Raw genomic sequence first — 12,117 nt, 5'->3', positions numbered from 1 at the left:
AATGGTTCCACTGAACTCAGATGGGTGTAAGTGCTCCTTAGGGAGACTGTAAACCCCCATAACAACATAAATTTTCAATGCATTTCCTCCATCTGCTTTAGATATAGATTAATATTTTGATATTTTCTGTCTACATTCATATTGCAGCCCTATATCTGAGGCTCCAAACCTGCACTACTTTGGCCTGGACTTGACACATTAGTGTGCAGAGCTGTCTCAGACATACTGTATGGGATCACAAAACAGTCGAGCAAGCACCATGTAGCAATGAGCTTTAGCTATGTGGGATGAAAAGAAACTGCACTGTGACTGAGGTCATAATCTGAGTGTTGCCAACTCGACATCCTTTCTTAAAGATTTTTATTCTTTTGGTGCAGATTCAACACACACACACACATTCAAACGTGTCCATCTTCAAGCTAACGTGGAATTCCTAAAGCATGCAGTTTTATGTGCAGTACATGCAGCAGACAGAAAAATGTACCACATTTAAAGTTAACCTACATATGATCAAAAATAGTTGCCTCATTGCACCTATTGTTCTATTTATACTCTTATAAACCACTTATTAATAATACATTCGATTTTTCAAAATGTTTTTTTCATGCTTGAGGCTAAAACATTTTTTCCTTGTTTTGATCTGACTGCAGCTTCCTTGAGTTACAGTAAATAACAGCCTAAAACGTGTTATGAGGTTGCAATAAAAGTGATAAAAAAAAAACATTAAAGGTCTTAGTTCAGCCTTCAGTTTTCATGCTGTTGAATTTTAATAACGATTGCTCACAGTAATTTATATTCAGACGGAATAAATTTTTGCTTATTTATCATCAACTTTCTTGACAAGTGTATCACTTTTCGACCTTTCTGCTACACTGGTGCTATTAAAGAAGAAAGTGGCAGAGTGAGACAGTAAAAGTGGATGATAACCTTTATTTTTTTCCTGCTTCATAGGTTGTCCAATTGAAGGGCTCCCTCCCGAGACCCCCCGCTGACTCATAACAAGCACAACGTACTGGTCCGGGAGCTTCATGAGAGTGTGCTCATAACCATCACTCCACCTCTGTGTGTGTGCGTGTGGCACCATGCTGTGGACAGTGCTACTAGCGCTGCTGGTGCTTCTGCTGCTGCAGACTCAGCTGTCTGTGTGCTTAAGGGAATTGCGCTCTGGGGGATCCAGTTCTTCCGTCTACTCCCCTCCATCATCTTCTTCCTCCTTTTACAATGCTACCCAGCAGCGGCTGCCCGGAGCTATTATCATTGGCGTGCGGAAAGGTGGCACCAGAGCCCTGCTCGAGATGCTCAATCTGCACCCAGATGTGGAAGTGGCAAAGGCTGAGGTGATAAACAAAACACTTTTCACTATCACCAGCTGCGGACAATAATTACTCAGTTTGCACTTAAGCACTTAAGTGTTAGGTAGTTTCATCTTTTCTACTCTAACGTCAAACTGGGATAAAATGTTCCCATTCAGAAAAATGTCTGTTTTCTTCTTAAATATACGATGGACGTCAAAATCTATTTTTATACGTGTCAAAAATTCAATTGTAGTTTTTGTTGAAACCCTTATGTGAAATCTCACATTAACATTTTTTTTCTTTTCACTTGGATATCCTTTAAAAAAAAATCTGCTTTTATTGAATTGTACAAATTTCATCAGTGTGCCTCAAAACCACCTGATGGTATTCAAAGAATAGCAAGGTCAACCTCGAGAAGCTCGCAGGATTTTATATTTAGAGTGGCAAAACTCCAGGCCAACAACCAGACATTGGTTGGCCATGAAAAATCTGAAAACTCCAAGCAAAGAAAATAACATAGTACTTGAAAATTAGTTGAAAATTCAGTAAGTAATAATGATTGTAACTGTGGATAGACCTTCTGTGTCTGAAAATATGTATTAACAGACTCAGCTCTAACAATATAGAGCTGCACTGAAGCAAAAAATTCAATCTCAAGGTAATGGAGCTAACAAAATGCCCCAGGTGCAAATATATACTGTAGAAGTGTAAAACTCTGCACTCGGAAAGTTGGAGATGCAACTCAGGCAAGACCAAGAGGGCACAGAGGCGGTCTAATTATCAAATGCGTGAGGATTTTCTGAAAGTTTAGTTCAGGCCAAACACGTACTGCATCTTCTTCAGTGCAGTAAAGAAACCAGAGCAAAGAGAGTTGAGTTTCTGTGTAGTTTGTCATGTACATTTGTAAGTATGATGAATGGTGACGGGCCTGTCCTGAAAAGCTGCACTGAGAGAAATCCTAATCAGGATAGTTTAAAATGAGGACTATGAAGTTAGAAAACTGGTGCCAAAGAATAGATTGGTTTAGACAAGATTGGGACTAAATGAAGAAAAAAGTGTTTTAGATGGTAAAAAGGTTTAGAAATTATTAGATGTCCCTAAAATTTCCTTTAAGTTTCAAAACAAACTAAAATTTCAAAACAACAGTGTCAACAAGTAGTATAAAAATGAATGAAGACCTGCTTTTTTCCCCCATCTACATCACTAAATACCTTCTGCATCCTCTGACAGGTGCATTATTTCAATGTGGAGGAGCACTATCGCAGAGGTCTGGCCTGGTACCGAGCCCAGATGCCCTTCACCGTCCCAGGTCAACTGACAGTGGAAAAGACCCCAGGTTACTTCGCAGCTCCTCAGGTTCCTGCACGAGTTTCAGACATGAACCCTGCTGTCCGCTTGCTACTCATTGTCCGGGACCCAGCTGAGAGGCTGATCTCTGACTACACCCAGGTTCTGCACAACCGCCTAACACGACACAAGCCCTACAAGCCCCTAGAGGAGCTCCTACTCCACAAAGGCCATATTGATCCTGGATACAAGGCACTGCAGAGGAGCCTCTATCACCAGCACCTTGCCCGCTGGTTGGAGGTCTTCCCCAGGGAGCAGATCCACGTGGTGGACGGAGATGCGCTTATTCGGGATCCCTTCCCTGAGCTGAGGAAGGCAGAGAGGTTTCTGGACCTGCCGCCCAGGATCAACCCAAGCAATTTCTACTACAACACCACCAAGGGCTTCTACTGCCTCCTGTCGGCTGGACACGACAAGTGCCTGGACGAGTCTAAAGGCAGGCCACATGCTCCACTGAGTACCCAAGCCTTGAAGAAGCTTTGTCGGTACTTCAGAAAGCCAAACAAGTTATTCTTTGAAATGGTGGGGAGGTCATTTGCCTGGTGCTGATCCACTGAGCAGAGCAACAGTGACGATGAAACGCCTCCTGAACAGTGCCGACACATTCAGGGACGCAGAGGGAGAGATAAAACGGTGTTTTTCTAGCTAGATGAGTGGGAACATTAAAAAAAAATCTCTTTTTGTTGATGCCTACTCAGGTATGAATGTGGCCAACATGTGCAGCACATGTGAAGAAAACAAACTGCTGATGTTGAACCCGTAGCCAACATAAACCTTTACCAACACCATGTTGGTGCCTCCAGGGAAAACCTCACTTGCTGAAGCTACAACAGCCGTGCCATACACAAGTCTGAAACTGAAAGTACAACTAACTCCCTGTTAGTTCTCGTGTGTGGGTCGTTAAAAGAATATGTGACGACTTTGATGTGATGTAGAAATAGATGAATGGTCAAAAGATGGTTGCGTTATTGTTGCACTATGAACTCCAGTTGCATAAAAAGTCAATCAAGGTTCAATGCAAACGATTTTAAAGAGAAAACAAGTCTTTGCTTTGATTTTTCTGAACAACTGTAAAACTTTTTGTGTTAGCAAAACATTTTAATTTTTTCCTCATGGCTATTTTGGGCTATTTTACTGAATAGATGCTCACGAGTTCTTTTGGAAGAGGCTCACTGAAAACCTGTTTTTGCTTTTTTTTTACGCTCAAGGCCAGCATAGTGCTATTGCTAGTTTGTGTTATTTTTTAAGATGTCCTTCTAATAAATGTCTTCAGTGGTAAAGTCTGTTCCCTGAACTCCAGCTATGAGGTTTAAAGGGATTTAAAATGTCAAACATAAAGACACGGTGATATAGGCTCACTGACAGGCCTCTCTGGAAACACCTCTCCCTCGAAGTGGATGAAGATGTTCCCTGTCAGTGTCTATTGAACATGCTCTTTACATCAAAGATCAAAGCAAGCGTACGTCTCTTTTCATTATTAAGTTATTCCTGTGTAGGTGTTACCTTCAGTTTCACCACCACACCGCAACAAACGACACCTGTAGGTCACCAGAAGGGCTGTTCAGTTCCTGACAGTATTCAAGGCCAAATGGTTTTCTTACCTTAATCCAGTTCATCTGGAAGGGCTTAAAAAGGCTGACAAGTCATAGCATCAGTACATAAAATAAAAGCCTTGTGATTAAAGGATATCCAGGGTGCTTTTAACCCAGACATGTCTTTAGTTTGATGTTAGTTTGATGCACTTTCAACGTACATTCCACAAGGCAGAGTTTAATTTAATTTAAGTAAGTTAAATTGTTCAATAATTTAGAAGTAAAAGGTATAAATCTGTAAGTGTTTCATTGGATAACAACTAATAACAACTGTGTAGTAGCTGCACAGCATTTCAGATCAAAGCAGTATTCTTTTGTACCTGTCTCTACAGTTCCAGTTTACACAAAAGCTCCTCCTAGAGCTAATTACTGGCCTTCAAGGTAGCTATTTGTACCCTCAAAAGCAGGTACTGAAAGGTTTACTAATAATGAAGATGGCAGAAAAAAGACAGAAAAGCAAAGAAGTAGACTGGAGGCTGTGGTTTCTTAGAGCCCTGACTGTGGATCAATCGCAGCTCCCATAAATGGAAGATCTCTCTGGTACCCCCTGGAGAGAGGATGACAAACAGAGAAAGAAGAAGGAAGGATGGGACACAGAAACAAGTACAAAGATAGTAGGTAAGGTAGGTACATTATAGATAAACGGGAAGTGTTTGGGGTGTCGGCCAGCATCAGAATATCCTAATTTTGAGTGCCAAAAAGATACACGTATATTTGCAATGTAAGTTATGTGAGTCGCTGATCATAATTTGGCAGTAATATGCTTCTCTAAGAGGGTTAGTGTGATACAGATAAATTCCCTGTGTAAAGGGTACCTTAGAGGTCAGCGTTTTGGTGGGCTTACCTTATCTTTTGAGAGTGTAAAGGTGACGAGGGTCTCTTCAGATATTTTATCAGGACAATAGGATATGTTATATATATCTAGTATAGCATATCCTAACAACTGGGCACATGCAGATTTAATACCTCATTTAAATTAAATATGATAATTATTCTGCTATTAAATATTTATTTATATTTATATTTATTTTTTATTTAAATATTTTATTAAATAGTTTCTAGAAAGGGACTGTGTGAATATTTTAGGACTCACTGTGTTTGGCTGACTGCACTGTACACTCCTGGGTATACTGAAGATATCCTATCTCCACTGTGAGCTGAGACGGCCCCTCTGCTAACTGTACCAGATGAATGGTTGTGTGTGCTTAACCTCCTAAGACCCAAACTCTTTCATGGCATGCATTTTTAAATTCTCTTTGCTATTTGGGCTGTTTGGGACCTGATGAATATAAAAACAAAGAATTTCCAGGTTTTTTTTATACCTGATTTTATCTCTGACAAAAATAAGATTGACATACGAGGACATTTGTTTTACATTTCAATCAAACATTTGCAGTATAATGTCCTCGTAAGTGGTTATCAGGCCCTTGTAGAGTAAAATTTTATATTTTGGTCAAGACATCCCAAAATGTGATGTCCACATATGTGGACGCCAGGTCCTAGGAGGTTAATCAAATGAATAATACAGTCAAAACATGGAAAAAGCTAATTCAGATAAACTAGTCACCACATGAAAAAAATGATTTCTTAGCTGTTGTTTTACACCATAAACGGCTGCTTTCTGTAGCTCAACACATTGTGAGTGACACTGAACGCATTCTTCTGAACCAAAACATGAGTTGAAACAGGCTACTATTTATTTCAAAACACCAAGAAAAAATTCCAAGAGGAGTTTAAAGCATCTTATTTAGTGCCTGGTTAATTTACACTGTAGCTTAGTGTAGCTTTAAATCAACCATCCCTGCATTTCCTTTTTTTTCCGGTATTGTGTCTCTCTCTTCTCTTGATACTGCACCTTCTGCACACAATCACATAACAACACATACTGTGACAATCTTTTTACTTGAAAATATCTTGAGGAGCTGCTTTTTGTTTCCCCACTGATACTAACAGTCTAGTCCATATTTTACTTTCTTCGAGGAAAAAGTCATGTGGAATCCTTCACGCTTTGTTAGAATGCGTGAAGTTTTTTTTACATTGAATAACTTCAGGAATTTACAGGTTTGAAAACTATAGAAACAAGTTGAAAAAGAATTTCTGAATTCTTACCATGTAAGCTGTCCCTGTTTTGTGTGGTGCATTTCAGGCAGTGCAGAATATAATGGGAGCTGAAGGCTGACCTCTGGCTGTCACACTCCCACCATCCTCGGGAGAAAACTGTAAAGAAGGAGACAAAGGGAGATGTAAGAATAAACAAATGATTCTTACTCTTTGAAGATGTGAGGCAGCGCTGGCTTTCATGTGTTCCCACAGAGGCCCACATTCATGTGGACAATACATCTGATGTCTCTCTCAATCACAGAAATCTTTACTTCATGTGCTGGAGTTCCTGAGTTTGCAGCTGCTTCATAACCAACTTTTTTTTTTTACCTGAAAGTCTGAACATCAGGTTTGTTTTAGAGGATTTGATGGACAAGGTGAAGGAGTAATCTGCCATCATATTTGATGGTAATCAAAGAGTTCCTTTGCAGATATTTTACAATAATGCTGCTCTTTGTGGCCACATGATTAGCTGTAAGGATGAACATTTTCATTAGTCCACCACTTTTCTCCTGGTAAGGCCATAGCAATGGGTCAGCAATGGGTATGACCAAATCTAGACCCAGAGGCTGAGCTTCTTGGTATCTCTAAAATAAGAAAGTGTGCGACATTTCAAGTCACAGCTGTCTTCAGTTTTGCAAAAAAATATATACTTTGTCCTCTGAAATATAATCAGTTCTTGTTCTGATTATAATGTTAGATAAAGGCACCTTTGATAGCATATTCGCAGTGCTGGAACCTTTCATAACACTGAGAATTTCGAGTAAACTGTGGCTCACTGTGCACATGAAAGTGATGCATTTCACACCCGCGCACATGGTGTGATCCTCCTTGCTATCAGTCACACCCTTTGATGTGTACAAATATGGCAAATTCAAATGTAATTCATTACTTGTTGTGCACTTGCAGTACTTAAGACTGACACAAAATCTCTAGGTACAACAGTGTGCCTCTGCACCATTTGGGAACTACAACTTCACACAATAAGAAGAAGAATTGTGTGAAGTTGCTACAAAGCTACAAATGCACTGCAAAAAACAAAACAAAGCAAAAAAAAAAAAAAAACACAATAAAAAACATATTTCTCAGGTTTCATGGGCTTTCTGATCATTCTCACCTAATAAAGATATTAGTGTTAAATTAAATTGAGCTCAATCACTCAATATGTGACTAATGATACCAGGTCTTAGAGACCGTTGATTATCACTGGCTTGTTTCGTCCAGAACATTTTGTTTCCACTTCAGGAAACTAGTGACATTTCTTAGAAAGAAGACTTTTATTTACATTTATTTACAGACTTTTCATGCCTGTCCTTGCTGGGAAAAAGTGTTACAAAATGTGTCAAAAATGTTAAGTTTAATTTGTTATTATTCAGCTCAGTTCAGAGCCAACATTAATACAGAGAAATTATTAAAAGACAACAAACATTATACCAAAAAATAAAACACTGTGAAGGCGAGGTGAGAGGAAGAAGCTTGAACAATGATGAAATCAGACAGCAATGAGCATCAGGCCAAAAGAAGAACAAATTTGCACTTTTATATGCGATATGAAATAAACAAATAAAATAGGATCCAAAAGATTCAGAAGGATATTTGTTCATTGGAGACCTTTTCAAAAATGCAGGGATAATGTGGATGTAGATTTTAATGATCTAGGTATCACGCTCTGAAAAAAGTGAAAATGGAAGTCCATAGAATGTTGTGGAAAATATAAAGAAATTCTTGAAATTCATAACTGTACCTAAATACAGCACCACAGGACATTACGACCCCTCTTGTGCTCGAGGTGCTGATCTGCCTTTCTCTCCGTCTCCCTGCTACAACTACACGTGGGCGCGTATGGGCAGAAATACCTGCTTACCTCCTCCCAGGAGTAGGTGTGGCCACCTGAACTCCAGCTGTCTCTCATCACTATCAGCTGCAGTATTTAAACCCAGCTCTCCTTGTTGTTCACTCCCAGTTTGTTGTACTATGTTGTTGGTAGTATCACTTGGGCTCCCATTTCCAGTCTTACTTACCTTTGCTTGTAGCTTAGATTTATTCCTGGAGGGCCAGCTGATTGCTTGGGGAGAAGGCTGGCTCTAAGCCCATCTACAAGAACTATTGGTGAATAGTGGGAAAAGTTGGAGAGTGGAGCCTGGGGAGATATTTAGCATTGAACCTAAGAGTCAAGTTTTATGGAGATTTGGACTTTTGTGTTGAGCTCCAGGCTAATTAACCTGGGAGAGGAGCAGAGTCTGATTTGAAGGTCTGGCTGAACTACTTTGGGGATCTCGCTTCTCGAGTGATTTGATTCTTTTACTTCTAAATGAATAATCTGAGTGTGGATCCTTGCAGATTCATCCTGTGGAAGAGATTGAGCCAGACCCCCGAGAGTTTGTTTTGCATCATTCTCACTTGTTCTGTTTGCAATTTCCTCATTAAAATCTGTAACCTTTTCAGAGCATCTGCCTTCAATCTTTTGGTTAAAAGAAAGGGTAACGCATGTATTTTGAGAAGCATCCACTGCCTGACACTGTTTTGAAAGATGTTTTGTTCCACGTTCATTTGGACCTGATAATGGGCAAAAAAAATAATGAAACGCCGTGACTCAGTTTAGGTTTGTCGTGTAAAGAGAAAAGAAAAAGTGTCTCGGTGTATTCGAGAACTGTCCGCAAAGGTCAGCCCTGTTAGCAATGTAATAAGATCCTGTGAGCCACCACACATCCGAAGCAACGCGTTTCATCATTTCAGAGTCATTACACCTCTGAGTCAGACATAAGTAAACAAAAGTTCAGAAGTATCTGTGATTTTTTTTTTCTTTAATAAACTGGCCTTCTGTTCCTGTCACCCAGAGAGGTGATTGATCTTCTGCCGTCTCATCACTCGTCTCTTCCATGTAATTTGCAGTTCAAAAGATATTATCTGACGCTTCAGCCTGTGGGAACTGCAAAAATAATGAGATGAGCACGACAATGAGGTGTTGTGGTGATACAAAACATAAAAACTAGCTTGTCATAAGGGATTATAGAAAAATAAAAAAGCACTGCAAAAAAATGAGGTTTTTAATGACTGGGTAAATACTTAGCTTTCTCTGTTTATTTGGAAACATAAGGCTAGAATACACATTAAAAAAAAATGGACAATAGGCATTACTTCTGAGTGTAATGCATATTGTTTATTTTGTACATTATGGTACCTATTATTGTCAAAAAGAAGAATAAAGTAGCATAAAATCATATGATTGTGCAGTTAGATCCACCCCTTAATCTTCATTTCTGGCATAAACACACCAGGATGACATCAAGACAGCGATAACTCAAGGCTTCCCATTGAGACCTAAGCTGGGTTAAGTTCATCTAAGTATATGGAAACAGCTATCCTTAAGCAGCCCTATGAAAAACGACGGGGTTATGGTCACAGTCATCAGTCAGAATAGCCGAGTATTTCCAGTTTGCCAGTCCAACTCTCACCAAGAAAACAAAAAGCATGTTCTCCAGAGTTTTGAATGATTTCAATAAACTGGTAGTGTATTTGTCATGGTTTGTGCAGGGAGGCGTTCCCAGGTATTGACATGAACCCCACATGCAATGAGGAACATGCGAAAAATGCATAACTCAACACCTCAGACCAAGTTTTTTTTCTTTTCACTACTTCTAAGCACTGTACATCTTGTTCTCTATTGTGTGCCTTTTTCTTATTTCGGAATATATTTCTCCTATTTTGCATGTATCCCTCTTATTTGTTGAGCACCCATAATTTTGTTGTAGATGTACAATGACAACAAAGGGCTATTCAGTTCTATTCTATTCTGTATTCTTAGATAGAGGTTTGCCCTCAGATTGTCACAAAATATAGGCTTGATCAGGAATCAGAGTAGTGACTGAGAACTCAACTAATACTCTAGTATGGGAGAAAGAAAAATGGCAAATATTTAGACAGTGGTTGGGAAAATTAGGGAAAGGTAAGATGGTTTATGGTGGAGAGAGGACTTGGAACAGAAGTCTGAGGACATCTAGTGGATGAATGGGGTATGACAGGAAGCAGGAGCGAGGCGGATCAGAGTAACTGATGGTTTTGTAAGCAAAAGACCAAAAAGATGCCATAGTTGACCTTGTGTCACAAAAAATATTAGATATTTTCTTTTTATATCCTCTAGGAAAGTTTTTGCTCTCATGAGAGGTGTGTGCTCTCCCCAGCTGAGCTGAAAACTGCCAATCACTGTATGAGGTTTATTTAACAACTGGATCCTTTTTAAAACTCTCACTTCTTCTGTAATTAATACATGACTACATTTTTATTTTTATTCAGAAATTCCACTTTAGTAGAACTAAACTAAACTAGTTAGAACTAAGATGCAGAGTAACTTGAAATAAACAAATAGGAGATATCACCAAAGACAACTTATACAGAACTTGCATTTACAAATTTGCAAGTAACTGCAAACTTTGTAGAAAGCTGATCACATCATGAGCCAAACTGAGACCATTACAGTTAAATGATATAAGGAAGCGGGATGTTATCTAATATAGTATTGTTCTTGAGAATAAATGGTTCATTTACAATTATATTCTACATCAGCCTGATTTGTATATTTGTGCTCACTTAAATAACCTTATATCTTTAATTTTAGAGACAAAGAGAGAGTAATCAAAATATTTACAAATATGATAATATCCAGTTTTGATTGCTGAAGCAGTAGTGTGAAAGTAGTGTGTGGGTGTATAACAACTAGCATCTATGATGTGAATCTCCAGTTCTACCATGTATTCAAGGGGCTATTGGATTGAGATGTGATGACTTTGTGTACATTAAATCATTAAATTGTCATGATGAAGAAACTGGTACGAGATGATCGGAGCTTTGTGAGATGGTTCATTAACCTGTTGGAAGGAGCTATAAGAAGATGGGCATGCTGCGATCTTAAAGAACGTGGTCGGCATCAATACTCGTGGCGTAGCGTTTACATGATGCTTGCAGAAGCATTATTCTGATCATCAGACCAGGCAACATTTTTCCATTCTTCTATTGTCCACTTTGTCAGTGGGACAAAGAAAACTGCCACTTTTCTCGGGTTTTTTTTAACCATTTCCTGTAAAGCCTAGAGATGGTTGTGCAGGAAAATTCCAGCAGATCAGAAATTTCTTAAATATTGAGATGAGCCAATCTGGAACCAGCAACAACGTTCAAAGTTGAATTAGCTTTCTTCTCCATTCTGATGCTCAGTTAAGGAGGTTATCTTCTCCATGTCTGTATGCTTAAATACATCAAGTTGCTGATGTGTGATTATATATTTGAGATAACAAACAGTGGAACAGGGGTTCCTATCAAAGTGGGCAGTGATTGCATCACTATTAAATGCAATCACTGCCCACTTTTTTTTAAATGGAACTTAAGGCAGGTTTAAATATCTGATCACATGTCGTAAAACCCTCTATCTTAGTGATGCATAACAATCATGCAATTAAAACAACTGTCAGTAAATTTTACAAGAATGTTAAGAGAACTGATGGTATATAAATTAAAATAGACGATTTGTAGTTTTTAGAAAACTTTCCCATGTTTTCCGTTCGGGGTATTTTCAGTGTGGAGATATATTTAGCTGTAGGATAAATTATTATTAATGTCAATGTAAAAAAAGAACGGGCTTATTTAGTGTACGGAGTAACTGGCAATAGTAGGGGATAACCCTCCTGACATAAAAGCCTGAACCAGTGTTAAGACCACTTGAAATTTCTAACTTGAATAAGATCTCAGAAACGTAAGCTACTTTATAGTTTCGTTTTGATTGGATTTTATAT

At 38.8% G+C, this 12,117-nt stretch overlaps 1 protein-coding gene across 1 annotated transcript; it reads left to right on the top strand.

Moving 5' to 3' along the window:
• The first annotated feature begins 949 nt into the window (after positions 1–949).
• Positions 950–3,915, top strand: hs3st1l2 (heparan sulfate (glucosamine) 3-O-sulfotransferase 1-like 2). The gene is made up of 2 exons (XM_005730628.1): positions 950–1,337; positions 2,526–3,915. Exons 1-2 carry the CDS (start codon positions 1,083–1,085, stop codon positions 3,189–3,191), a joined length of 921 nt encoding a protein of 306 aa, XP_005730685.1. The 5' UTR covers positions 950–1,082; the 3' UTR covers positions 3,192–3,915.
• The last annotated feature ends 8,202 nt before the right edge of the window (positions 3,916–12,117 follow it).

This window comes from Pundamilia nyererei, unplaced genomic scaffold (assembly GCF_000239375.1).
Source record: "Pundamilia nyererei isolate P.nyererei 1_Seehausen unplaced genomic scaffold, PunNye1.0 scaffold00038, whole genome shotgun sequence".
Classification (NCBI taxonomy): Eukaryota; Metazoa; Chordata; class Actinopteri; order Cichliformes; family Cichlidae; genus Pundamilia; species Pundamilia nyererei.
Note: the sequence above shows the minus strand (reverse complement) of the source record. Positions and strands in the feature narration are given on the sequence as shown.

Excerpts from the sequence above, each read along its gene's own strand:
- hs3st1l2 (XM_005730628.1), top strand. The coding sequence starts at position 1,083 with ATGCTGTGGACAGTGCTACTAGCGCTGCTGGTGCTTCTGCTGCTGCAG. Across the intron at positions 1,338-2,525 it reads TGGAAGTGGCAAAGGCTGAG|GTGCATTATTTCAATGTGGA; the intron begins GTGATAAACAAA and ends ATCCTCTGACAG.